The 25300-nt window shown below is 63.9% G+C and overlaps 3 protein-coding genes across 11 annotated transcripts; 2 read left to right on the plus strand and 1 right to left on the minus strand.

Annotated features, from left to right (window-relative positions):
• Positions 1-11: 11 nt before the first annotated feature.
• On the plus strand, positions 12-10235 carry SF3A2 (splicing factor 3a subunit 2). Of its 5 annotated transcripts, none has more exons than XM_070622422.1 (9): positions 12-441; positions 4842-5005; positions 5645-5716; positions 6891-6937; positions 7257-7366; positions 8347-8396; positions 8507-8647; positions 9198-9266; positions 9359-10235. In XM_070622422.1, exons 2-9 carry the CDS (start codon positions 4880-4882, stop codon positions 10115-10117), a joined length of 1374 nt encoding a protein of 457 aa, XP_070478523.1. In that variant the 5' UTR covers positions 12-441; positions 4842-4879; the 3' UTR covers positions 10118-10235. The 5 variants fall into 5 exon arrangements, with proteins under 5 accessions (XP_070478523.1, XP_070478524.1, XP_070478526.1 ...); XM_070622423.1 differs by having other exon boundaries at positions 333-456; XM_070622425.1 differs by lacking the exon at positions 12-441 and adding an exon at positions 490-765.
• A 545-nt stretch (positions 10236-10780) lies between these two features.
• AMH (anti-Mullerian hormone) lies at positions 10781-13709 on the plus strand. Its single transcript, XM_070622421.1, has 5 exons — positions 10781-11363; positions 11966-12108; positions 12315-12423; positions 12513-12672; positions 12760-13709. The coding sequence occupies exons 1-5, from the start codon at positions 10922-10924 to the stop codon at positions 13625-13627; spliced, it is 1722 nt and encodes a 573-aa protein (XP_070478522.1). The 5' UTR covers positions 10781-10921; the 3' UTR covers positions 13628-13709.
• A 171-nt stretch (positions 13710-13880) lies between these two features.
• Positions 13881-18107, minus strand: JSRP1 (junctional sarcoplasmic reticulum protein 1). Of its 5 annotated transcripts, none has more exons than XM_008511301.2 (7): positions 17553-18107; positions 16422-16574; positions 16002-16039; positions 15733-15856; positions 15200-15370; positions 14485-14576; positions 13881-14382 (listed from the first exon to the last, which is right to left on the minus strand). In XM_008511301.2, exons 2-7 carry the CDS (start codon positions 16537-16539, stop codon positions 13945-13947), a joined length of 981 nt encoding a protein of 326 aa, XP_008509523.2. In that variant the 5' UTR covers positions 16540-16574; positions 17553-18107; the 3' UTR covers positions 13881-13944. The 5 variants fall into 5 exon arrangements, with proteins under 5 accessions (XP_008509523.2, XP_008509520.2, XP_008509522.2 ...); XM_008511298.2 differs by having other exon boundaries at positions 16002-16042; positions 17553-18062; XM_008511300.2 differs by having other exon boundaries at positions 16002-16042; positions 16422-16617; positions 17553-18028.
• Between the last annotated feature and the right edge of the window lie 7193 nt (positions 18108-25300).

Consider the following 25300-nt stretch of genomic DNA (forward strand, 5'->3'; position numbering starts at 1 on the left):
GTCACCCGGGCGGAGCGAAGCCGTTCTGGGCCGTACGGGATAGTAGGCGAGACGGACGGTCGTTATATATAACCATGAAATAAGCCAGAACCAGGGTGGAAACAGAATAAAGCACCCCCTTTACTGAAGCGGACAGGACCAGGCGGGCCGTGGGCGAGTCGCAGCCCTCCCTCCCGCGAGAACTGGCGTCGCGCGATTTGGAGCAGCCCGAGGGTTGTCGAGAGCCTGGTGCGCACGCGCACTTCTGCTTCCAGCCCTCACTCTTAGCCCCTCCCCTTTCTCCTCGCGCCTCTAGAGCGTCCTCCCCAGGCCGCCGGACGGCGTGGGCATGCGCACACCGGAGGCCCCGCCCCGTTTGCCTCCGGAAGTGCTTCCTTAGCCCGCGGCGCGCGTGCGCAGGACGAAGTCGTGGCGGTCCCGGTGGCGGCTGAAAAGACAACGGTATCTCAGCCTCAGGCACGGGAAAGGAGCGGCGGGGGCGGGGGCCCCGGAGCCCGGGGTTCCCTGGAGGGGAGCGGACGTGGGCGAGGGGCGCCTGCGGCGGGGGGCGCCCCCTCCCCGGGGTCTGGGGCCTCTGCGTCCCGTCGCCCCCTGCCCGCTCGGAGCTCTCCCTCCAGAGGCCCGAAGGGTCGGGGTCGCCGCCTTGGGGCCGGGGCTCCTTCCTTCTATCTGAGTGTTAGTTGACTGGCTCTGCCGTCCGGGGTCCCCTGGGAACCCCAGTTCCGGTAACTGTGGGATGGGGGTCGCGGCGGTCACCGGCTCCAGGTCAGTTCGGAGCGCCCAGCCCCGCGCCGAGGGCACCCGGAGCCCGTTAGCTGGCCCCGTCTGGCGAGCGAGGCCCCGAGCTTAAATGACCCTGATGCCCGCTTCCCGCTTCTGCCCTTTGGCCGCGCGGAACCCCCGAGAGGAGCCCCCGGAAATGTTCCGTCTGCCGGGCTTACGGGGTTAATAGCGTGTTCACCAAAAACTGTCATTGGTCCCTGCGCCGTCGTCCCGCCGCAGAGGCCGCTCCTCCCCTAATATTCTAAGTGCCACCCTTCATCTTTGTAAAAACCCGAACGCTTTCTGCGTGTGTCGGTTTTAGACGCGACCTGCTGACTTCCCACCGTGACTGATGGCGGTTATTTCTGCCCCTCGCCCACCCGCTCCACTTTGACCCTCCAGACCCCGGTCGTGTTTGTAGACCCCGAGCTGTAGTCGAAGCCTTAGTCCCGTTTCCTAAGACGGAAAATAACAGCGTGTTTAACCATGTCGTGGTTCTCGTAGCGTTCTGAATTCCCCCGATTTCCTCGTTTTTCCTATGGGACTGATTTTCTTTGTCCGTTATTAGTTTTTCTCTCAAAGCTCCAACACCGCACACGTGTGCTTTTCCGCAGGTTGAAAGAGCTTTTAAGAAACCTACTCATTGGTTTGAGTCCTTGGTTACATGAAAACGGCTTTATTGATCCTCAGAGCTAGAAATTTGGGTGTAAAATTCTAGATTGAACATCCGTCTTGAGAACCGTGAAAACATTTGCACGCCGTAGGTTTTCAGTCCCATTCTGAACGGTCTGGTCCTATTCTGGTTTCTGATCTCTTGTTTCTGATTTTCTCTCTGTGCAGTAAAAAGTTGCCAGCTTTCCTTCGTGTTGTGGAGTTTCGGGATCCATTTATTGAGGGTCTTTTTGTGTGTTGACCTGGGTAAGGCTGTCCTGTTGGAAGAATAGGTCCTTTCGGTCCTGGGACGGTTTCTTTTTTTTCGCCTGATCGTGTTCGGATGTTGCTTGTGTGATGGCACACTCCGTGTTTCTTTCTGTCCCCACTGTGGAACTTCATCCAGCTTCTCGCTGTGCCGCCTGCTTTTTCCTTTTCTTTCCTCCTCTGTGAAAGATTTCTTTGACTCTTACCTCCGAGCGCCCGTATTCCATTTTTGGTTGAGATCACCTGGTCTTTACTTTCCAAGGGTTCGTTCTGGTCTTGCTTTGCCGTGCTGACCTTTGGCCTCCTGTTCTGGTTTCCTGGGAGGGCAGGTGACTTTCCTGACAGTTAAGGAGGATGTCGGCATCTCCTTTTGAGGCCCCTTCTTCCTGGGATCCGTGCTGGCTCTTCGCATCTGCGTAACTAGAGTCGCCAGCTCTGCTCCTCGTCTGGTGCGCCTCCAGCTCGGCAGGCCCCACGGGAGCTGGTGTTTTCTTTGGGCTGTGGGGGACCCCAGCCGTCAGTGTCTGAGGGTGCTCTCCCCAGAAGAGAGTCGTGGTGTCCCCTGGGCTGGGGGCTCGGGCTGGGCCTCCGCCCTCTGGCCGCGGCGTCGGGGGCAGACTGCCAGCCGTTCCCTGGGCAGATGTTCATGGAATCCCGGCTTTTCAGCCTGGCCCTCACCCTGGGCTCTCTAGGCTGGGAGGCCCGTCGTCCCAATTCTCCTGAGAATAAAACTGCCCTGCCCGGGAGTCGAGGGTGCCTGGGCATGTGACCTTCCCCTTGGGCGAGGGCTCTCGTTTCAGTCCGGCTGGGGACGATGATCTGTGCTCAGTGGGCTGCGAGTAACCAGCAGTTTCGGTTTCTGGGAGTTACTGGTTTTCCCTCGTTTGGTGAGCAGTGAGCAAATGTCTTCGTTTGGGTTCCCTTGAGCCCATCAGGTTCTCTGAGCAGGCTCCCCCTGCAACCCCTGTGCACGTTCCCAGCCAGCCGCTGGGACCGAGGAGCGGGGTCTGGCCGTTTAGGAAGGAACTGGGCTCATCCCCAAACAGATCGGCGCTCTTGGCTTGGCTAGCACGTTGCCTTCTGAGTCACTTTTCCAGCTCTTCCCAACCATGGGGCCAGGAGAGTGTTCTGAAGATGTCACTGACGTGTGGCGGGAAATAGGACATCAGCAGACTGGTGGCTCTCTGTCCCAGCCCCAGAAGCTGTGCCGCAGGTCCCTAGTCTGACCGGCGCTCACTCCCAGAGCGCGAGCTGGCTGTGGTTGTCTTTGCTTTTGATCCCCGCCCTCCTGACCGCTGTGGGTGGCGTCCCGCTGTGGGCTGACCTGCGTGTCCCTCATGGTGCGTGATGTCGAGCACCTCTCCAGGTACCTGTCGGCCAGCTGTGCTGATCAGAGCACAGTCCCCCTCAGAAGCCCCCAGTCTTCAGTGTTGGGGTGAACGCCGTCCTCTGCCACCGTGGGAGTTTCTCCAGGGGAGGCCTGTCATCTGTCACCCGAGGGAGCCGGCTCCCGGGCCTCTGGATTCTTGCTCTGGGTTGGGGCTGGAGAGCGGGTCGCACCCTTCAGTCTCACACGTGCCTGGTGTGAGCTTCCCATCCCTTGACGGCAGGGATGTCGAGGTGCGTCCCCACAGGGCGGATGTGCTGCTGGACTCGGGGCCTTCCCCCAGGGGCCTGTGGTCGGCACTGGCAGTGGGATCACGGAGTTCAGGGCGGCCTGGGCCAACAGCCGCGGCAGGTGCCAGGCGTGGTTTCCCTGGTCTCGGGGAGCATGGCCAGGCAGGAGGGTTCCACTGGGCGGGCAGGCTGCGTTCCTGGCACGGGGCTGTCCTGGTATCGTGTCCTCTTTGCACGTTGAAGTGTCCTTTGTTTGATGAAGCGAGGCTGATAGTCAGTGGGGGTTTGTCTCACGCTGTGGCCGACGAGATTGAACAGTTGGCAGCTGTGAGTGGATTTGTGTGAAATAAAAAGTCTGGTCCTCCGGGGGCGTGACCCCACTTCACTACTGGCCTGTACCCCATGTGGTGGTGTCCTGTGGCTGCTGCAGCAAATCACCACAAACTCAGCGGCTTAAAAAAATATACGTTTATCGTCTCAGGTTCTGGGGTCTGGAGTCCTAAACCCAGGGTGTCCAGGGCGGGTCCTCCCGGAGGCCCCAGGGGAGGAGCGTGTCCCGCCTCCTCCAGCTTCCAGAGGCGCTGCGTCCTGGGCTCGGGGCCCTTCCTCCGTCCGCACGGCCAGCAGCGCAGCATCTCCATCTCTGTCTCTGACCCTCCCGCCTCCCTCTGCTCAGGACCCTGGGATGACCCTGGGCCCCGGGAATCCAGGGTCACCCCCCATCTCAGTGTCCTTTACTCAGTATCACCTGCAAAGTTACCATGTGAGGTGACACATCTGCAGGTCCCGGGACGAGGACGGGGACGTCTTTAGGGGTCGTGTTCACTCCTGGGCCCTGTCCTTGTGAGCTCACTCCAACAGAGACGAGATACCATAGGCTAATCCAGAGAGAGAGTGTTGGGAAATCAGCGAGAGGTGCCTGGACGGTGGGTTTGGGCTGAGCCTGACTGTGGGACGCCCAGGGGCAGGGCTGGCTGACGAGGGGCTGGAAGAGGATGTGGAGGACCCAGGAGAGCCTTCCTCGGCCGCACACAGGTCTGGAAGGCCTCCGGTGCGTGAGGCAGTAGGGCGAATAAGAGGATAGATGTGTGTCCGCCTTGCCTCCACAAGCTCACAGCTGAGCCCAAGCAGCAGAGGTGAGGTTGGCTGGGAGAAGCGAGTGTAGACAAGCGGGAAGGGAGTTCCGAGGAGAGGGAACACCCTGGCTCGGGCTGTCCGGGGAGGCTCCTTGGAGGAGGTGAGACTCGTCAGTGAGCACTTGGGCTCATCTTCCCCGTTGCCATTTCGGGCCCCTGGGCTTGGCACTCCTCGGCTGGGGTGACGTCCCTCCAGTCCACCCCCTTGGTCCCTGGAGACGCCCCGTTGTCCTTGTTTATCCTTATTCCTTCTCCTGTGGGCCTGGCCCACCGTGGGCCCTCGGCCTGCTGGAAGAGAGGGCTGCAGACTGGTCCTGAGTGCAGGGGGCTGGAGCCAGGGGGTTCCGCCTGCCCGGGGAGGCCCCAGCCCCTGCCACCGCCTTACACCCTCTCACTGGGCCTCCGCAGGTTGCGTCCCAGTCTGATCAAGCCCCAAGGCCTTCACCATGGACTTCCAGCATCGCCCCGGGGGCAAGACCGGGAGCGGGGGCGTGGCCTCCTCCTCCGAGAGCAACCGCGACCGCAGGGAGCGCCTCCGGCAGCTGGCGCTGGAGACCATTGACATCAACAAGGTGGGTGCTGCCCTGCCCCCCCCCCCCCCCCCCCCTTCCGCAGAGGACCAGGTGGGGGGGTGTAGACAGCTGTCTCGGAGGTGACAGGCCGGGTAGTGGACTCAGGATTGAGCCATGGCTGGTGTGCTGCTGCCTCTGTTGGTGGCGAATCAGCTGTCGGGCCAGGAGCCCTGCCCGCTCACTGAGACGGGGCTCAGGGCATCTGGTCCAGCGCTCCTCCTCTGCCGCCTGTGTGCGGCGACGCTGGGGGTGCTGCCAGGGTTGGCGGGCAGGTCCTCGGCCGGCCCGGGAGAGGGACAGCTGGCAGTGCTGGTTCAGCTCTGCCTCTTTCTAGTCCCAAAGTTCCACGCATGTGGGGCCAGGGACTCCGCACAGACACTCCCCCCCGCAAGCGCGTTGCGGATGCAGAGGGTCGGCACCCCGCCTGCAGAGCGGGCTCTGCATTTCCACGATCCAGGGGGCGAGCGCTGCTGCCTTAGGGGCTCCTGCCGGGCCCCGGGCTGCTCCTGGTGCTCCTTCCCGGAACGTGTGCTCACGGGGAAGACAGCCGCCCCTCAGTCCCCACACAGGAGGCCTCGCCTGCGGGGTGGGGGGCACCGCCTCCCGCCATCTGATGGAGTCTGCTTCCCTCCCACCCAGGACCCCTACTTCATGAAAAACCACCTGGGCTCGTACGAGTGCAAGCTGTGCCTGACGCTCCACAACAATGAGGTGTGTGCCCAGGCCCGGGCTGCTGGCCCACCACCCGCTCCCACACGGGCCCTCCCCTGTCCCACCCCCACCCCCGGTCCAGTGCCGCCATCCCAGCTCTCAGGCGGGGCTCGCTGTGCCCACCCCCGGCTCCCCCATCCTCGTTCTCGCAGCTCTTGCCTGGCTGATTCTGGGATGCCGTCGGGAATGCAGCCGAGGACAAAGGGGCTCTGCCTGGGGCCGCCACTCAGAGCTGAGGGCAAAGGCCTGCTGGCGCCAGGTGGAGGCCGGGCCCCCTCTGTCCCCGCCCCTGGAGGCCCCCAGCGCTGTGTCTTCGCTGAGCCTCCTCCCAGTTCCCTTTCCTTCAGTACCGTTAATGCTGCGGCTATGTGTGTGTGTCTGCGAACGTGGGGCACAGCCCAAAACATCCCACCTCGGGTTCTCGAGATTTAGTTGGTGTGGCTCTGGTCCTCGTCTTCTGACAACCGGAAGGTTGAATGACCATTCAATGAGTGCTCCCACGGGCAGCTTGTCCACTGTCCTGTAGGCTTCATTTGTCCTTTTCCGCGTTCGAAGGTTCGGTTCGCCTTCCAGTCTGTTCACAGCTGCAAACAGTGGCGACCCGAACAGTCTCAGCTGTCTGCGTCCCCCTGGCACTGCGGACATCAGGGCCGGGTCACTCTCTGGGGGGCCGTGCTGGGCGCTGTGGGGGCCATTGAGCAGCATCCCTGGCCCCACCCACTCGATGCTAGGAGCACCCCCAGTGTGACAGCCACAGACGTCCCCTGAGTGGTCAGAACAGTCCTTGCCAGGTTGAGAACCACAATCCGTATGTCTCATCCTGCCCCCGTCGGAGAGCTTCCTGTGGGGTCATCAGAATGGAACCGCAGGGTCACAGGGCTGCTCCCGTGTGGACTTTCCAGCCATTGCCACGGAGCGTCCTCAGTCCAGCAGGCCCCTTGGTGTCCCCAGCAGTGGGAGAGACTTCCGGGTCCCTCGGCTCTCAGACCCGGCACTGGGGGCTCGTCCTCTCTGGCTTCGTGTTTGTCTCGTTCTGTTCTGTGCAGATCCGCGGGGTCTGTCTGTCCGGCCACCTCCGGGTGCCCTTGTCCTGGGCCCTGCGGACAGAGACCGGCTCCTCCCTCTCTCTCCTGCTCACTTTGTCCTTTGTCGTGTGCCCCTCTTCCCGCTGCAGGGCAGTTACCTCGCGCACACCCAGGGCAAGAAGCATCAGACCAACTTGTGAGTGCCTCGCCGCCCTTCCCGTGCCCAGCCGGCGCCTCGGGCCAGCGCGGGGAGACAGGCGGGCGGACCCACCGGGGCTGGAGGCCCTCTTCACCCAGTGTTGAAGCTTTTCTGTAGTGGGGGGCTCTGGGGTTCTCAGCAAGGGACAGTGGGCAACATGATAGGAGGAGAAAGGTGGCCAGGCCTGTCCCCTCCCGCTCACCATGCAGATGAGCTCCAGGCTCCAGGGGCAGAGCGGGGCGGCTCCCGGCACCTGGGCCTGTGGCCTTGGCGGCTGTGGGGAGGGGCCGCAGTGCTGTGTCTGTCCGGCCTGCAGGGCCCGGCGAGCAGCCAAGGAGGCCAAGGAGGCCCCCGCCCAGCCGGCGCCGGAGAAGGTCAAGGTGGAGGTGAAGAAGTTTGTGAAGATCGGCCGCCCGGGCTACAAAGGTGAGTGTCCAGGGGGCTGGGCCTGCAGCTGGCACCAGGCCTGAGGAGCCCTCTGCCCGGGACCCCGACCCCGCCCCACCCTCTGGGGAGCCTGCGACCGTTTCCCTCAGAAGGATTCCTCTCCTGGGGCCAAATCCTCCCCTCCTCTCCCGTGAGGACCCCAGTATCCCTGCGCCGTGTCGGGGGAGCTATGACCATGACTCTCCTGGGGCTGAGGGGGAGCGTGAAAGGGGCCAGTGAGCCTGGTGCATCCCTTTCCTCTGGACTGGGGACCGGGTTGTGGCCCCTCGACCTGAGCAGAGAGAGCAGGGGAGGTGGGGTCGTGTGAGCAGCAGCTGTCAGTGGAGCCGCTGGCAGGGGAGCGCCCTGGTTCCCTGGCTCAGAGCGGGGCACGTGCCCGCCAGAATTCAGGAGACTGTTGCAGGGAGCTACAAGGGAGGGAGGAAGGGAGGAAAGCTGCCTGGCTGGTGTCTGTGCAGGAGGTGGGGACGGCCTGTGTGTGACTGGTCCAGACAGGAGACAGCATGCAGAGGCCCCGGGGCAGGCCTGCTCCGTGAACCAGGGCTGGGACGGCAGCGTCCACTTGGGGAGGCCCCCAAAGGCCTTTGACCATGATAGGCTGTCTGGTCTCTGTAGCGCGGAGGCGTCGGGGGGTGGCGTGGAGAAGAGCCTAGAAGCCACAGCTCTACTGGGAAGGGCGCCCTCTCGCAGAAGCAGGGGTACAGGCTGCACTGGCCCGTGTGCTCGGTGCCCCCAGGCCTCCAGGGGTGAGGGCAACAGGCCTCTCCTGCCCCACCGCCACACACCTGGGCCGTCCCCTGCAGTGCACCCTCCTGGCCTGGGCAGGGCTCCAGTTCACCGGTTGGGCAACCTCCCCTGGCGTCTGCCTTCCTGTTAGTGGGTGGCGGTAGAGCCCCCCAGGCCCCCTGAGCTTTGGGGAGGACAAGCCGGCCTGGCCCTGAGACCCTCGTGTGTTGCAGTGACCAAGCAGAGGGACACGGAGATGGGCCAGCAGAGCCTCCTCTTCCAGGTGAGACAGGGCCTGGGGCCGGGGTGGGGTAGGGCAGGGGCTGCCAGGCTCCGCTCGCTGCTCCAATGGGAGCTTGCGGGCGCTGCTGCCACCTGGCTGTGTCCCTGCAGATTGACTACCCAGAGATCGCCGAGGGCATCATGCCACGCCACCGCTTCATGTCCGCCTACGAGCAGAGGATCGAGCCTCCGGACCGGCGCTGGCAGTACCTGCTGATGGCCGCCGAGCCCTACGAGACCATCGCCTTCAAGGTACACGGTCCCCCAGTCCCCAGGTCCCCGCTGCGCCAGGGCCCTACGAGACCATTGCCTTCCAGGTCCCCACGTCCCTGCCCTGCCAGGCCCATGAGGCGGGCAGTGAGCTGAGGGGTCTGCTCGGGGCAGGCAGGTGGCTCCCGGCCCCTCCAGGGCCCCCTCAGTGGACGCGTGCCTCTTGAGAGTGGGACAAACGGTGCAGCCAGGGCTGGGGATTGCATGCCCGAGGTGGGTGCCCCAAGACACCCAGCAGCGAGTGGCCCCCGTGGCCGGGCTGTCCGGGGGCTCTGTAACCGCGTTCTGTGCCTGGACACGCAGGACGGACAGGACAGCGTAGGGCACGGCGTCCCTGGGTTGCAGGGTGCTAAGCAGCAGAGCTGGATCGTAAGCTGAGTCCGTCAGCCCGAGACCAAGCCCGGGTCCCTCACAGAGGGCCTCCCCGCCGGGCCTGCTCTGAGGCCGAGGGGCGGGCAGGGACGCCCTTGAGCTCCGTGCCCCGGTCCACCCTCGTGGTCCTGAAGGCCCGGCTCTGCCCCTCCCCATGCAGGTGCCCAGCAGGGAGATTGACAAGGCTGAAGGCAAGTTTTGGACTCACTGGAACCGGGAGACCAAGCAGGTAAGCCGCTCCGGGGCCTTCGGCAGCTGCCGGGCCAGCCTGTCCCCCACCTGAGGCTCTGCGGGCCGGCTCAGCCTCTGCTGTTTCTCCAGTTTTTTCTCCAGTTCCACTTTAAGATGGAGAAGCCACCGGCACCGCCGAGCCTCCCGGCCGGGCCTCCTGGAGTGAAGCGGCCCCCGCCCCCGCTGATGAATGGCTTGCCCCCTCGGCCACCACTGCCTGAGTCCTTGCCCCCACCCCCACCCGGAGGCCTGCCTCTGCCACCCATGCCGCCTAGTGGGCCTGCACCTTCGGGCCCCCCGGGCCCCCCCCAGCTGCCCCCGCCAGCCCCCGGGGTCCACCCCCCAGCACCCGTGGTCCACCCCCCAGCATCTGGGGTCCACCCACCAGCCCCCGGGGTCCACCCGCCGGCACCCGTGGTCCACCCCCCAGCATCTGGGGTCCACCCTCCTGCTCCCGGGGTCCACCCTCCGGCCCCAGGAGTCCACCCTCCGGCCCCAGGGGTCCACCCACCGGCCCCAGGAGTCCATCCTCCCCCATCTGCTGGGGTCCACCCCCCAGCCCCCGGGGTGCACCCACCAGCTCCTGCGGTCCACCCCCAGGCCCCGGGGGTCCATCCAGCAGCTCCTGGGGTCCACCCCCCAGCCCCAGGGATCCACCCCCAGCCTCCTGGGGTCCACCCTCCCCCTCCTGGGGTCCATCCTCCAGCTCCTGGGGTCCACCCCCAGCCTCCTGGAGTTCACCCCTCCAATCCCGGGGTCCACCCCCCAACTCCCATGCCCCCAATGCTGAGGCCCCCACTGCCCTCCGAAGGTCCTGGGAGCATTCCTCCCCCTCCCCCTGCCAACTGAAAAGCTGCCCCGTCCTGGCACGTCTGGTTCTGATTCCTGTATTTTCCCCTGGAGTGAAGTCCGTGCTTCTGTACGGGGCTGAGCCGTGTCCCCAAAACGCATTAAACAGCTTTCCTGATGTCTGGAGTGGATCGCTGTGTGCGCCGGCAGACAGCACCCACTTGCTGTCAGTGACGCCTTGGGGTGCTCTCCACCATGTGTGGGGGTGGCTCAGGGTCGGGCGTCCCTGTGGCCCCACCAGCCAGCCACGCAGGGGGTCTGGGGTGTGTCCTCTGCGGAGAGCAGAGCAAAGGCTGCCCGCTCTCCTGGGGGTCTACCGCGGCCTCACGGGCCCCGGGTCAGAGCAAGTGAGCAGGAGACGGGAGCCCCAGCCAGGCCCGCCCACCCAGTGCTCTGAGCCCCGAGCCATCTGGTGCCCCTCAGGGCCCGGCCCCATCCTCCAGGCGGGGGCTCTGCAGCTCGCCCTACCCGCTCCGTGCCTGCCCCCTCCGGCTGGGAGCTGTTGACAGTCTGGGCCGGTCACTCCCTGCTCACATTCCCGCTGTCTCCAGGGGGAGAACCCGTCAAGGACAGTTGTGGACAATTGGGCACAGGCCACACTTTCTGTCGCCGGTGAGGGGGAGATAGGCAGCTGGGCTGGAACAGAAGGGGCTTTGAGGAGGCCGCCCGGCCGCCCAGGCTCACGGCAGGGCGCCGGGCACTGGCCCCCAAGGTCACGGCGCGGGAGATAGGGCCGCCCTCGCGCACAAACATCCCCGGCTCGTCCATATAGGCCGGGCAGCCCGGGCCGTCGCAGCGCCCAGGATGCGGGCTCCGTCTCTCTCGTGGCTGGCGCTTGTGCTGTCAGCTGTGGGGGCTCTGCTGAGGGCCGGGACCCCCGGAGAAGAGGTCTCCAGCACCCCAGCTTTGCCTGGGGAGCCAGCCACAGGCACCGGGGGCCTCATCTTCCACCAGGACTGGGACTGGCCGCCAGGCAGCCCCCAAGAACCCCTGGGGTGCTTGGTGACGCTGGACGAGGGTGGCAACCAGAGCAGCGCCCCGCTGCGGGTGGCGGGGGCCCTGAGCGGCTACGAGCAGGCCTTCCTGGAGGCCGTGCAGCGCACCCACTGGAGCCCCCGCGACCTGCCCACCTTCGGGGTCTGCTCCCCTGCCGACCGGCAGGCGGCCGTACCATCTCTGCAGCGCCTGCAGGCCTGGCTGGGGGCACCCTGGGGGCAGCGGCTGGTGGTCCTGCACCTGGAGGAAGGTAGGTGGGGGCCGTGCCTGGAGCTGGCGGGAGATGTGGTTCTAGGCCGCCAAGATGGGAGACAGCCCCCTCCTCCTGAGACGGCACAGCCAGAGCCCCCCGCCCGGACCCCTCCCGCCTCCAGGGCAAGTGGAGGCCGACGGCCAGGAGGTGGGCACCTTGCCTCTGTCGTGTCTGGAGGCAGGTCCCCGGTGCCCGCTCCCAGGCCCACCCCTCCTGCAGTATCAGGGAAGGTGGCCCACTCCGCCCCTGAAGGCCCCGAGGGCCCAGTGAGGACGCCCGTCCTCCCACCCAGCAGGAGCCAGATGCAGGGGGTGCCTGTCCTCAGGGGCCACTGGCCTCAGAGACCCACGGCAGGAAGGGGCCCCCCAAGAGACCCCAGACCCAGAGACATCAGGGTGACAGGCAGCTGGCCCCCCACCGACCTTGTCAGTCAGTCCTCCTTGGCCACCATGTCCCAGCGAGGTCCTGCCCCTGGTGTCCAGAGACGTCAACCTCCCACCAGGCTCCCCAAGGCTCCCAGGGGGGTGGGGCAACAGGCCTGGGGAAGGGCCCCGGCTTCAATGGCTTAGGCGTCCCCCTTTCCCTTGTCCTGGTGACAGTGATGTGGGAGCCGACGCCCTCGCTGAGGTTCCAGGAGCCCCCATCTGGAGGAGCCAGCCCCCTGGAGCCAGCGCTGCTGGTGCTGTACGCCGGGCCCGGCCCTGAGGTCACTGTCACGGGGGCCGGGCTGCCGGGGGCCCAGGTACCAGGCAGTTCAGGGGGCCAGTCCCGGGTCTCAGGAGCCCACATGCACGCCTGGGACGGGGGTTGCAGGGTGGGGGTTAAGCCGCAGTTAAGGGAAAGGCTCCAGGGGTCCAGGCTGGAACCGTGAAGGGGTGTTAAGGGCAGCGGGCACAGCGGGGCTGGTATCCCGCGCCCACCCAGCGGGCTGAGCCCCCATCTCCGCAGAGCCTCTGCCCGTCCCCGGACACCCGCTACCTGGCGCTGGCCGTCGACCACCCAGCACGGGCCTGGCGCCACCCTGGGCTCATCCTGACCCTGCAGCCTCGCGGAGACGGTAGGCCGGCGCCCAGAGGGACCGGGCGGGGGGCACAGGGATGCCCTTGGCTTCAAGCCACTGAGGCCGCCCGGCGCCACCCCGTGCAGGTGCCCCCCTGAGCACGGCCCAGCTGCAGACGCTGCTGTTCGGCGCCGACCCCCGCTGCTTCACGCGGATGACCCCCGCCCTGTTCCTGCTGCAGCGGCCGGGGCCCGCGCCCATGCCCGCGCACGGCCGACTCGACACGGTGCCCTTCCCGCCAGCCAGGTGCGCGCAAGCCCTGGCCTGGGGACGCGGGGAGGTGGGGGCGGGGCAGCCTCGCGCCCGCTCAGTGCCCCCGACTCTGCCTTCCAGGCCGTCCCCGGAGCCCGAGGAGCCGCGGCCCAGCGCCGACCCCTTCCTGGAGACGCTCACGCGCCTGGTGCGCGCGCTGCGGGGGCCCCCGACTCCGGCCTCGCCGCCACGCCTGGCCCTGGACCCGGGCGCGCTGGCCAGCTTCCCGCAGGGCCTGGTCAACCTGTCGGACCCCGCGGCGCTGGAGCGCCTGCTCGACGGCGAGGAGCCGCTGCTGCTGCTGCTGCCGCCCACCGCGGCCGCTGCCGGGGACCCCGCGCCATTGCCGGACCCCGCGTCGGCGCCCTGGGCCGCGGGCCTGGCGCGCCGCGTGGCCGCCGAGCTGCAGGCGGCGGCGGCCGAGCTGCGCAGCCTCCCGGGGCTGCCCCCCGCCGCAGAGCCGCTGCTGGCGCGCCTGCTCGCACTGTGCCCGGGGGACGCCGAGGACCAGGGCGGCCCGGGCGGCCCGCTGCGCGCGCTGCTGCTGCTGAAGGCGCTGCAAGGCCTGCGCGCCGAGTGGCGCGGGCGCGAGCGGAGCGGGCCCGGGCGGGCGCAGCGCAACGCGGGGGCCGGGGCCGCCGACGGGCCGTGCGCGCTGCGCGAGCTGCGCGTGGACTTGCGCGCCGAGCGCTCCGTGCTCATCCCCGAGACGTACCAGGCCAACAACTGCCAGGGCGCGTGCGGCTGGCCGCAGTCGGACCGCAACCCGCGCTACGGCAACCACGTGGTGCTGCTGCTAAAGATGCAGGCCCGCGGCGCCGCCCTGGCGCGCGCGCCCTGCTGCGTGCCCACTGCCTACGCGGGCAAGCTGCTCATCAGCCTGTCCGAGGAGCGCATCAGCGCGCACCACGTGCCCAACATGGTGGCCACCGAGTGCGGCTGCCGGTGACCCGCCGCGTGCTCCCAGTGGCGCCCTGCCCATATTTATTCAGATCCCAATCATCGCCCCAATAAAGACCAGCAAGCACCCAGCTCGGGTGTCCGTGCATGTTGGGGGCGGGGCCTCCTTCAGCCAGCTCTCCTCCTGGTGCGCAGGGCCGGGTTGTCCCCCTCGGCCCCACTGCCTCTCGCCGGCCTGAAGCTCCATCCCCGTCACTCAGGCCCCGGGCAGGTTAGAAGCGCAAAGGAGCAGGCGACGCGGAGCCGCTCGCTCGCTTTATTTTACTGGAACCACGGGGCCTCCGAGAAGGGGTCCCAGGATCCGGCTCAGTCCCGCCCCTTGCCCGCGCGGGCCTTCTGGCGGCCCGGAGGCCGGTCCTCCTCGTTGGGGCGCCGTGGGGAGGCCCAGGCCGGCCTCTTCCCGTGCTCGGGGTGTCCGGAGTCCCGCGCCCATGGCCGACGGCCGGCGTCACGTGCCTCCCAGCGCCGGGGTAGGGCTCCCCGGGGCTCCCTGGCGGCGCGTGGCCTCTCCTCTTTCTGCGGCCTCTCCTTCCGCGGCCTCTTCTCCTTCCGCGCTCTCTCCTTCCGCGCCCTCTGCTTCCGTGGCCTCTCCTTGGACCCTCGGTCGGCGACGGCTGCGCGCTCCTCCGCAGGCTCACCTTCGTCCTGCTCGGCAGCCTCCCTGCTCACGGGAACCCCGGGCCTCTCTGCCTCCACCTGGGGCGCAGGCGGCCCCGATGGGGGCGCCCAGGCCACGGGCTTCGGCTGCAACGGGACGGTGTGGGGTGCTGGGGTCAGCGCAGGCCGGCCCAGGCCTTCCCCCGAATGAGCACCCGACGCCCGGGGTCACTTGAAAGAAGCGCTTACCAAGGGCGACGCTGGCTCCTTGGGGGCCGAGCCCGGCGGGACCCACGGCTCAGGGACAGGCGCAGGGGCGACCGCCTCCCCAGCCACGGCGTCTGGGAGGGGACACAAGGGGATGCGAGTCGCCGTCCATCCTAGCCCTCGCCCCGAGAGCTCCCTCTCCCTGGGGACCAGCGAAGGGGGCCCCGCCGGACGCCGCCGGGTACCCTGAGGCTGGACTGGGTCCCTCGGAGCCCTCGGAAGGGGTTCCGTGTCTCCGCTGCAGCGCGCGCCCCCTCCCCTCCAAATCTCCCTCATTGCGGTTGCAAAAGGACCGGTCGTGTTTCTCCGCGGGCTGCAGGCGCGCAAGGAAGGCCCGCGCGCCGAGAGGGGGCGCCCACCGCCTACCCTGGGCATGCAAGGCCCGCGGGGGTGAGGGTGTGTTCGCAGGGGAGGGAGGGGCAGCAAGGTCCTCACTGGGAGGGAAAGGGCTCCGCGCAAGGTCCATAGTGGGGCGCGAGGGGAGGGACGCTTAAAGCCGGTCCTGGAGAGAGGGCCGCGGGCCCGATCGCGAGGGCACCCAATGTCCATCCCTGAGCGGGGTGGGGGTGGGGGGACCGCGCACAAGATCCATCCTGGGGGAAGGAGGCCTGTCCGTTGGGGAGGGGAGGCCCGCAGACCCGACCCTTCCCCGGAGGAGCGCGCGCCCCGTGGAGCCCCCCGTGGGGCGCAGGCTCACCGCGGCACAGCTGGAGAGCCGAGCCCAGCAGCGCCACGAGGGACGCGAGCACCAGGCACTTGTTGAGCGACAGGTCCCCCCAGGGCAGCTCCTCGCTCAGGGCCGGCGGCGGCGGCGGCGGCTGCGGGGGCGGCGCACTCTGCGCCTTCTTGCGCGCGGGGCTCCGGGGGGCTGCAGGAGCAAGGGCGGGGCTGGGCGCCGGTACCCGGGGGCACACGTCCGCCCTAAACGCAGCTCTGTGTGTGCCGCCCTGGCGGGAGAACTAAGCCCTGCGTGCTTGGCAGCTTCTCTGGGATGCCCAGAATATTCTAGAAGATAATTAGCTGAAGCTTAGCAGCACTTTAGCTGGTTAGCAGAGGCTCCCGGCCCATTTAGTTACTGCCTGGGGCATCGGGACACCACTCAGCGGGAGCCTCCATGAGCCACACCTCCCCTCCCACCCCTCATCCAAGGACCCAGCCGAGGAACAACCCCTCATACCCGTCCATACCCACTCCCCGCCTCACCCCTGCCTCCTGCAAACCCATTTGCACCTGCTTTCAGCTTCTCCTTCCCGGGTCCTGGGGCCTCTTTGGCCACAGGCTCCTTTTCTGTCTTCTTGGGCCTGGCATCCACTTTGCCTTCTGGGCTGCCCTCAGCTGCTGCCTCCCGGGAGTCCTATGGGGAGTCACAAATGGTCCCATCTTTCCTCTAAGGGAGCCCAAACCTCTCCCGTGGGCTGGAGGAACGCACCCCCCTTGGCCAGCGTGTTCCCGACTGCAGGGGCATCCTGGACTGAAGCCTGAGAGCTCCGGCTACTTACGTGGGGCCAGCCGCCGGAGTCGGCCAGCCTGGGCGTCGCTGCTGGTGGGAAAAGAGGGAGAGTCAAGTCGTGGGGACCCCAGGCCGATCCCGCCCTCCACGGGGCTCTGCTGGGCAAGCGGCAGGTGACTGCTCCCATTTTCCACTTTCGAAAGCTGACAGGCTCGGAGGCACCCAGCACTTCCCTGGCAAGTGGGACTCGAGCCTCGACCTGTGTGGCCCAGCACCCATGTCCTGTGGGCTCCTTCTGGGCCCCCAAGGCACGAACGGTCACAGGGGTTAGAAACGGGGATCGCCGTTGAAGCCAGTCCAGTGGGAGCCCAGTCCTGGTCTCTGAAGCTGAGCCACGTGGCTCAACGGGAGGATGGGGACGTGGGCCTCAGCCTGCCAGCCCCCCCGCCTCCCCCACCGCCATGGGTACCTCGAGCCCGGTCCTCGGGGGGCTGGCCTGGGCAGAGCTCAGCCAGCGTGGGGAGGTCCTCGCTCGGCTGGCAGCTGCCAAGGCCACCGTCCAGCTCCTCCACGGCCCTGGTTGTCATGGCGACGTCTGGGCAGCAGCGGGTCCACAGCGGGGCTGGGGGGACAAGGAGGAGGCGTCCTCACTCGCTGGGCCCCTGCTGTGGGCCAGAAGGAGGGGGCTCCGTGTACAGGGATCACCCAGCCCTGGCTCCCCCAGCCCCATCCCTCTGCCTGGGGCCCCCGTCATTCGGCAAATCACGCTCGCGCTGGCCCCCCCCAGGCCCCCTCCCTGCCCCCCAGGCCCGCCCTGGGACCCCTCCCCATAGGCCAGCCTCTCCGGTGCCCCAGCATCCCTGAGCGCACAGCAGAGGCTGCTGGGGCCCAGAGAGGGCTGGGGCCCACCCAAGTCACACAGAGATGGGCAAAGACACAGCCCAAACCAGAACCCTTGGCCCCCGGGTCGGCTCATGTTCTCTGAGACCAGGACTATTTTTATCTGGTGCCCGAGGCCAGCGGGACAGGCGGACGTGCAGCCCGGCCCCTCCCAGGCCTTTGCCCCCACGGGGTCTCCCTCTCTACTGTTCTCACCCACCATTCCTGGCACCCCCCTCCCCAGCTCTCTAAATCTAGGCGCTCAGGCCCCAGCAGCCAGGACCAGCCTCGTTCCAGCCATGACAGGCAGGGACAGACAGGGGTCCCAGGGGTCCCCCGATCCCAACGCTGCCCCTTCTCCTTGCCTCTGCTCCCATAGGGCAGAAGGGGAAACTGAGGCTGGAGACAGCCATAGGCCAGAGGTCATGCAGAGCCTGAGGTCAAAGCCAGGTCTGTTGGCTTCCCAAAGCCATGCTTTTTGGGGTCCCCAGTGCCTCTGGCTGCCAGCATTTGGGTGTCCCCATTGCTGGGCAGAGAGGAGACCCTTCCTGGGGGCTGGAGCTGAGCAGTGGGGGAGGGGCCAAGTGGGCAGGAGGTGGGTGCCCCTAGGTGTGTGGGGGGGGCAGCCGCAAGAGTTGGGGACCCCTGTGGACCTCAGAGATGCACTCTCCAGACCCCGGGGACCCCCACCTCAGCCTGGGCCTCCCCCTGCCCCACTTACCCCGCAGCCGTGGCGCCGGGCCTGGTGGACGGGATGGAGCGCGGGGAGGGTGGCCCCAAGACAGACAGCGACAGGTGGCCAGAGGCCGCAGGGTGGGCCAATCAGCGGGGCCGGCGGAGCGAGAGGGAGGAGGGCCGGGCACAAGATGGCCGCTGGGGCGTCCCCCGCCTTGGGGCAGGACTGGGCATTGGCCGAGGGTGACCCCACCCCTCCTTCAGCACAGAGTCACCCCCAGGCTGGCCGAGTGACCCTGGGCACGTTGCTTCCTGTCTTGGAGCCTCAGAGAAGGGGGTCCAGAGGCGAGAGCACCCACAAAGGGTGGTCGCCTTGCCCTCTCTCTCGGAGTCGGCCAGCAAGCGTTTCTGGAGCGCCAGGTGTGAGCCAACTGCGTGGAGCGGCCTTACCCCAGGCCCATGCGGCCTGTGGAGTCTGGAGGCATCACGGAGGACTTCCTGGAGGAGGAGCAAGACGGCTGTGTGGAATGCGGGCTCTGCTGGCTGACCCGGGTGATTCGCCAGCTCAGAGGCCTCGTTTCCGTTTCCTCATCTGCAAAGTGGGATCACTTCCTCCAAGGGGGGCGGTGAGGTCAAAATCCTGCTTAAGTAACCACTCGGTCACCCTGGACTGCTTTTGTGTCATCCCACCTCTTCAAACATTGACGTCCTCGTTTAGTCAGTCATCAAACACACCAACACCCACTCCAGCCCGGCCCAGGTGTATGGGAAATTATTTTGTCATTTTAAAAATATAACAGCTTTATTGGGGGCCGGCCCCAGGGCTGAGTGGTTGAGTTCCCACACTCCTCTTCGGCGGCTCCAGGGTTTTGTTGGTTTGGATCCTGGGCACGGACACGGCACCACTCATCAGGCCATGTTGAGGTGGCGTCCCACATGCCACAACTAGAAGGACCCACAACTAAAATACACAACTATGTACTGGGGGGCTTTGGGGAGAAGAAGCAGAAAAAAAAGATTGGCAACAGGTGTTAGCACAGGGCCAATGTTAAAATATATAACAGCTTTATTGAGATATAATTCATATTCCATAAAACCTATCCTTTAAAAGTGTATAATTCAGTGGGTTTTAGTACATTCAGAGATGTCCAACCATCACCTCTATCTAGTTCTAGAACGTTCCATCACTGCAAAAGCAGGCCAGTTCCGCATGAGCCGTCACCCCCTGCCCCTCCCCAGCCCGTGGCCCCCACGAGCCCGCTCTCTGTCTGTGGATCTGCCTGTTCTGGACGTTTCATGTCAATGGGATCACACGCTGTGTGTCCTTCTGTGCCTGCGCCTCTCCCTGAGCGTCGTGTGTTCAGGTCCGTCCACGTGCAGCCGTGTCAGGGCCTCGCTCCTCTTCACGGCTGCGTAATATTCCAGCGTGTGGAGGTCCCCGTGTGTGCATCCACCATCCGTGATGGACGCTCAGGTTGCTTCCCCCTTTGGCTGCTGTGAACACGGGCCCCCGTGCTGCTCGCCCACGAGCAGCGTGCCGTTTTCAGTGCTGAAGTCCGTGCAGTGCGGCTGGGTCCACGTGAGAGGCCCTGTGAGCTCAGGCGGAGCCTCGAGACACCGCTCACCCCGCGTCCCTAAGCTGTCCCCCTGGTGCTAGCTCTGCAAACGGCGGCCAGCGCGGCCAGGACGAATGTCACAGCCTCCCGCAGGGCCGTCTGCACTAACGGAGCCCTGACAAGTCACCGGCACGCGATGTCGGCGGGCAAAGTCACCAGCTTATCTCGAAAGCACTGGGAAGCTTTGAAATCCTCTGGAGGAGCCATGTGTTTTAAAATTTGTAAAAGGATGTGATTTCTGTAACTGTAGGTCTGTGGTTCCCAACAGGAGGTGATCCTGCCCCCCGGGGGACACTGAGCCACGTCTGGGGACATTTGTGGGTGTCACACTGGGGGAGCTCCTGGCATCGAGTGGGTGGGGACCATGGATGCTGCTCAACCCCCCACCATGCCCAGGACGGCCCCCCAGAGAGTGACCCGGCCCCAATGTCACCGTGCCGAGGGGGACCCTGTTCCATTTAGACTTTTACAAACGTGACACCATGTAGGATGCCGTCAGGACAGACCTTGTCCTCAGTTTCGCTCGTAGTAGCGTCCGTTGGTGTCACAGTGTTCGCTCAGTGAGGACAGGCGGGCCGAGCCTAGGGAAGGACTGAGGGTGGGCCGTGAGTTGGACCCCAGGGGGACCGCCAGCCCTCCCCTGTCCCGGCCGATGCTGCTCCCTGTGGACATCGCCCCGCTCAGCAAACTCTCCCGGGTGTTTGTGGGAAACCCGGCTTCACCCGGGTGAGGAGCGCCCTCGCCCCGCGTGACCTGGTCCCGTCCCCCAACCCCGGTCCTCGGTCCCACCCCGTGTGCACACTAGGCCCTTTACAGAAGGCTCACCTTCCAGACACGCCCCTGACCCCGTTACGGCTGGGTCGCCCCTCCAAAAAATGCACGTTCATGTCCTGACCCCCAGCGCCTCGGAGCGTGACCTTATCTGGGAAGGGGGTCCACTGTGGCCTGAATGCTTGTGTCCCCTCTTGGCCTTCAAAGGTGCATTCTGAGACCTGCAGCCACGGGTCTGCAGCTGCAAAGCGTGGGCCACTTTGGGACCCCCGAGTGGAAAGGGGAAGTGGCTTCGGGCAGGGAGTTGCCGCCGGGAAAACTCCTGGGCACGTACGGCCTCCGCAGGAGCCACTCGGGAACCTGAGCACACGCGGGGCCGCCGAGGCCAGCGCCCCCTGCCCCCTCCCGACTCCCTGAAATCCCCGCAACTCTGATTTTCTCCCTCATCACACGGACAAAAGCCGAATGTTTAGAAAATGGGGACAAGCTCAGAGAGGACAGTTTGTCAAACGCCCGCCATGGCCCCGTGCAACTTCAGACGCTGTATGATATTTCAGTATTCTTTCCTTGGATGTTTTTGCAACTTTCTGTTTTAATATTATTGATGTATTTGTTTTTACACAATGAGCATCCTTAGTGAATGTCTGAACACTTTGTTTTGCAACCTATGTTTTTTCTCTTAAGAGGATACTGTGATTTGCCGTTCCTCAAAAAGCTAGACATAGGATTACCGGATGTCCAGTGATTCCGCTCCAACATATAGACCCAAAGGGAATGAAACTGGGGACTCGAAGGGGTATTTGCACACCCACGTCCACACCAGCATCAGTCAGAACAGCCAAAAGGTGGAAGCAAGCCAGGCGTCCGTCGATGCATGACGGATAAACGCAATGTAGTCCGTCCACACGCTGGAATATTACGCAGCCGTGAAGAGGAGCGAGGCCCGGACACAGCCGCACGTGGACGGACCTGAACACACGACGCTCAGGGAGAGAAGCAGACGCAGAAGGACACATGGCGTGTGATCCCATTGACGGGAAATGTCCAGAACAGGCAGATCCACAGACAGAGAGCGGGCTCGTGGGGGCCAGGGGCTGGGAGGGAGGCGGGGGTGATGCTGGTGGGGACAGGGCTGCTTTTTGAAGTGATAAACCTGTTCTAAAATTGACTGTGGTGATGGGCGCACACATCTGTAAAAATACTAAAAACCATTAAACTGTACACTTTAAATAGGTCGATTGTGTGGTATGTGATTTCCATCCGAATAAAGCTGTTGAGAAAGATTTGGAGTTCCAAAAAAGCACTTTAGCCTATAGATAAATAAAGGCTATGAAATCAGGAACAGCAAAATGTACTTACATGTTTATAAATATATACATATTTTATGAAAATATGTAATGCACATTATATACAAAATATAAATAGATACATTATTCAAACATAATCCATAATATTATGTATAAGTAAATAAATCTATTTCTATAAACACAGACATATATAGTATAGATCCAGTAAGAATTACACGCATATATTTGTAGTTTCCTCAGTGAGCATCCATCGCTTATATTTAGCAACAAATATTTTATAGAAACAAAGATAGGGGCCGGCCCGGTGGCGCAGGGATTAAGTGTGCATGTTCCGCTTTGGCAGCCCTGGGTTCGCCAGTTCGGACCCTGGGTGCAGACATGGCACCGCTTGTCAAGCCATGCTGTGGTAGGCATCCCACATATAAAGTAGAGGAAGATGGGCACGGATGTGAGCTCAGGGCCAGTCTTCCTCAGCAAAAAGAGGAGGATTGGCAGCAGTTAGCTCAGGGCTAATCTTCCTCAAAAGAAAAAAGAAAAGAAAGAAAAAGAAACAAAGATAAATGTGGTGAAAACAGAGGCCCAAGCACCAAGGAGCAGAAAGTCTGGGGGCAGAGCAGCGACGTCTGGGCGTCAGCCCCCAAATCATTGCATTTTCTGTAACGGAAGCTTTGTAAAAACGTTTGAAATATTGCAAAGCAAAAGACCAAAAAACGTATCGAGGAACATAAAAAATAAAAATAAGATAAAAAACAGCCCAGCAGTTTGAGATAAGCTCAGCTGGCCCCGTCCCCTCTCTCGTGTTTGCAGAGCCCCGCGCAGCGTCCTGCGCCTTATCGCCGGGCGCCAGATGTGTGTGGGGACTTGTGGCCACACTCGGGCTGTTTGAGGCCTTCCCCGGCCTGCATCTCGCCCGGGGCTGTCTGACGCACATTAAAATTGGGTGGTTCTGGTTTCTTCCCCTTTTCCTGGCTGTTTGCTCAAGACCCAAAGGCCTCTGGCTTTTTGTTCCGGTGACGAAAGACAGGAGACAGAGCCAGGCTGGGAAACGACGCTGGATGTGGTGAAAGGAGATGCAATCCTTTTTCAGTTTGACTCTTTAGCATTTTATTATGAAATTTTCAAACGCACAGAAAGGGCGGGAGAATTTCCCCGTGAACACCCACCTGCCCGCCACCCGGGCTCTCCCGGTGCTGTTTCGCTGCGTTCACTCGGTCCGTCTCCATCCCTCCGCCCTGGCCTCCGTCTGCCCGTCTCACTTGCAACATTTCACTTCCAAGCCAGCTGCAGGCAGGCCATTTGCTAGACGCCAGCATGTGTCGCCTGCTTCAAGGTCTACGGGAAATTTCCACGGAGTGAAATGGGCGGGGACAGTGTGGTCAGATGGGTTTTGTCAAATGGGCTCAACAAATGTCACCCATCGAGACGCCAAACCTTCCCGTCCCCCCATGGATGGGTGTCCTGTGGCTGCTGTGTCAGGTCACACAAACTCAGTGGCCTAATACTACACACACTCGTCACGTCACAGTCCTGGGATCGGGAGTCCGACACGGTCCCACGGGGCTAAATTCCATGGGTGGCCAGGGCTGGTCCTCCCCGACGCCCCAGGGGAGGAGCGTGTCCCGCCTCCTCCAGCTTCCAGAGGCGCCGCATCCTGGGCTCGGGGCCCCTTCCTCCGTCCGCACGGCCAGCAGCGCAGCGTCTCCATCTCGGCCTCTGACCCTCCCGCCTCCCTCTGCTCAGGACCCTGGGATGACCCTGGGCCCCGGGAATCCAGGGTCACCCCCATCCCAGGGGCCTCGACTTAACCTATCTGCAGAGTCCCCTCTGCCCCGTGAGGTAACACGTCCACAGGGCCCACGGATTAGGGGTGGACGTCTTTGGGAGCTCCACGGATCCTTTTTTAAACATCATAGTGAGCCCCCTGGCCTCCCGGCTCCCCGCCTCCAGAGGCCTAACCTCACCATACTGACTTCAGCGGGATGCCAGGCATGGGCCCTCCGTCCTTGACATGCCCCCATGCCCTCCACTGTCCCTTCCCAGCAGCTCTGCTCTCACCACCTCCAGGAAGGCCTCCCTGACCTCCTCTTTCGCTCCCTGCAGTCTAGGGGTTCCTCGCCTCTCACAGACTCCTCTGATCTCCTTCAGTCCCCTGCAAGCCCAGCCAGGGCGGGCCGCCTCCCCGCGCCCATCCTGAGACCCTCCACCGCGATCAGCTGCGTGTCCTTTTCCCTCGCACAGGCTCAGAGTTCGCTGGCGCCCCCAGATTAGACAGAGAAGAGAGAAAGTGACGCTTGGGAGATGCCGGACCACGTCTGGGGACATCTGTGGGTGTCACACTGGGGGTGTTCCTGGCATCGAGTAGGGGTGGGGGCCAGGGATGCTACTCGACCCCCCACAGCACCCAGGACGGCCCCCCAGAGAGTGACCGGGCTGATGTGGATAGTGGGAATTCATTTCTGCTTCAACACCCGAGTGCTGACTGCTCGCTAACCGAGGCCCAACCACCAGCGAGCCCTTCAGAGCCGGACGACAGCCGGAAGGAGATCCTGGGCCGGCCGGTGTTTACGATCCTTGGGTGGCAGGTGCCTCCGTGCCCCCTCCCCCACCCACGCACACAGGGCGTGAAGCAGATGAAAACATTCCTCACCCCACATCCGGGTGCCTCCCTCCTCCCTGAGGGCAGGCGGGGGGAGCGGTCCCCAGAGCCGACCCACCTCCCCACGACGGTGACACGACGGCTCCCCACATTCCTGCCCGGAGATAGGGGTCCTCGGAGGCCCCGAGCCCCCATGACGACTTTCCCTGACACGTCCCACCCCGGAGCTCACGGCACCCTGTCTTCTCCCCCACCTCTGCTTTTTTTCGAGCTCTGGCAGCTTGTTTTTGACCGAGAGGCTGCATTTTTTTTTTCTTTCCACCCACAATGATTCCACATCAAACAGCGGCTGGGCCGGCAAGGGCACAAGGCTGCCAGGGAAGATCGAACCCTCCCCCGTCCCCACCCAAGACGTCTGCTGGGCCCCCGAGACGTCTGCTGGGTCCCCGGGGCCCAGAGAGGCCTGGCTGTTGCCTAAACTTCCTTGCCCAGATGCTGCCCCCACAGGCGGGTCCTTGCAGACGCCTCACAGACCAGCTTCTGCGTGGCCTTCGAGGCCACTGTCTGCAGCCCACTGTGCTGGGGGTCCATGTGACCTCCGTCCCTTCCAGGCCTCAGTCATGGGTGGGTAAACACAGTGTGACCCGGTGACCGGCGGCCGGCCATTGGCAAGTCCGCTCCCGGACTCTTGGCCCCGACACACCCGTTTACGTAAGACACCAGGGAGCTACCGAGAGGCAAAACAGATTTCGAAACCCCAGGCTCTTCCGGCCTCAAGCAAACAGGCCTTCGGGAACCACAAAGATGCGAACCCTTCAGACAGGGAGGACGCTCAAACATCCCCCGAGGCTGGGTGGACGGGTGGCTGGGAGCCGGCCCCTCGGCCTAAAAGCACGGACTCCCGCAGAAAAATGAAAAAACAATGAGAAAGTTCATGAGAAACCCATCTGCTCTTTATTTTCACCGTGCAATGCTAAGCAATGCCACCGATTCAATACTCTTTCCCTGGGAAAATTCTGCGGTTGGCCTCAGCTTTGCAAATGTTACAGTTTTTGCTGAGTTTTTTAATCCTGTAAACACGGAAGCTGTAAGTTCGCCATTTTTATTGCTTAGAAGTATCGTGTAAGCAAATGTTAATAAATGCTGCATTCCACGTGGAAGGGAATTTGGAGACGCAGAGGGACCCGGCCACACGCTCCGCAGGGTCCGTTTCTGTGGGTTTTCTAATCACTCGAGGTCGCTTCGGGGGAAGTTTGTGTCTCTACCCCAAATGCACACGACAGATCGGATGAGATAAAACCGAGAGGCCTGCGGTCGTAAAGACAAGGAAACAAACAGCAGTCGCTTTAATTCTGTGTAATTCCGAGTTTCTTTCTGTACTTAAAAAACCGTAAAACCACCCAAGAAAGTGGGACCCACGGGAAGAAGGTGTGTGCTGCCTGTAGGGGCGAAATTCGGTTTTTCTACGTGAAATGTTTCTGAATTGAGCCCCCAAGAGGAATAT

The sequence above is a fragment of the Equus przewalskii genome, chromosome 6, assembly GCF_037783145.1.
Source record: "Equus przewalskii isolate Varuska chromosome 6, EquPr2, whole genome shotgun sequence".
NCBI classification, from domain to species: domain Eukaryota; kingdom Metazoa; phylum Chordata; class Mammalia; order Perissodactyla; family Equidae; genus Equus; species Equus przewalskii.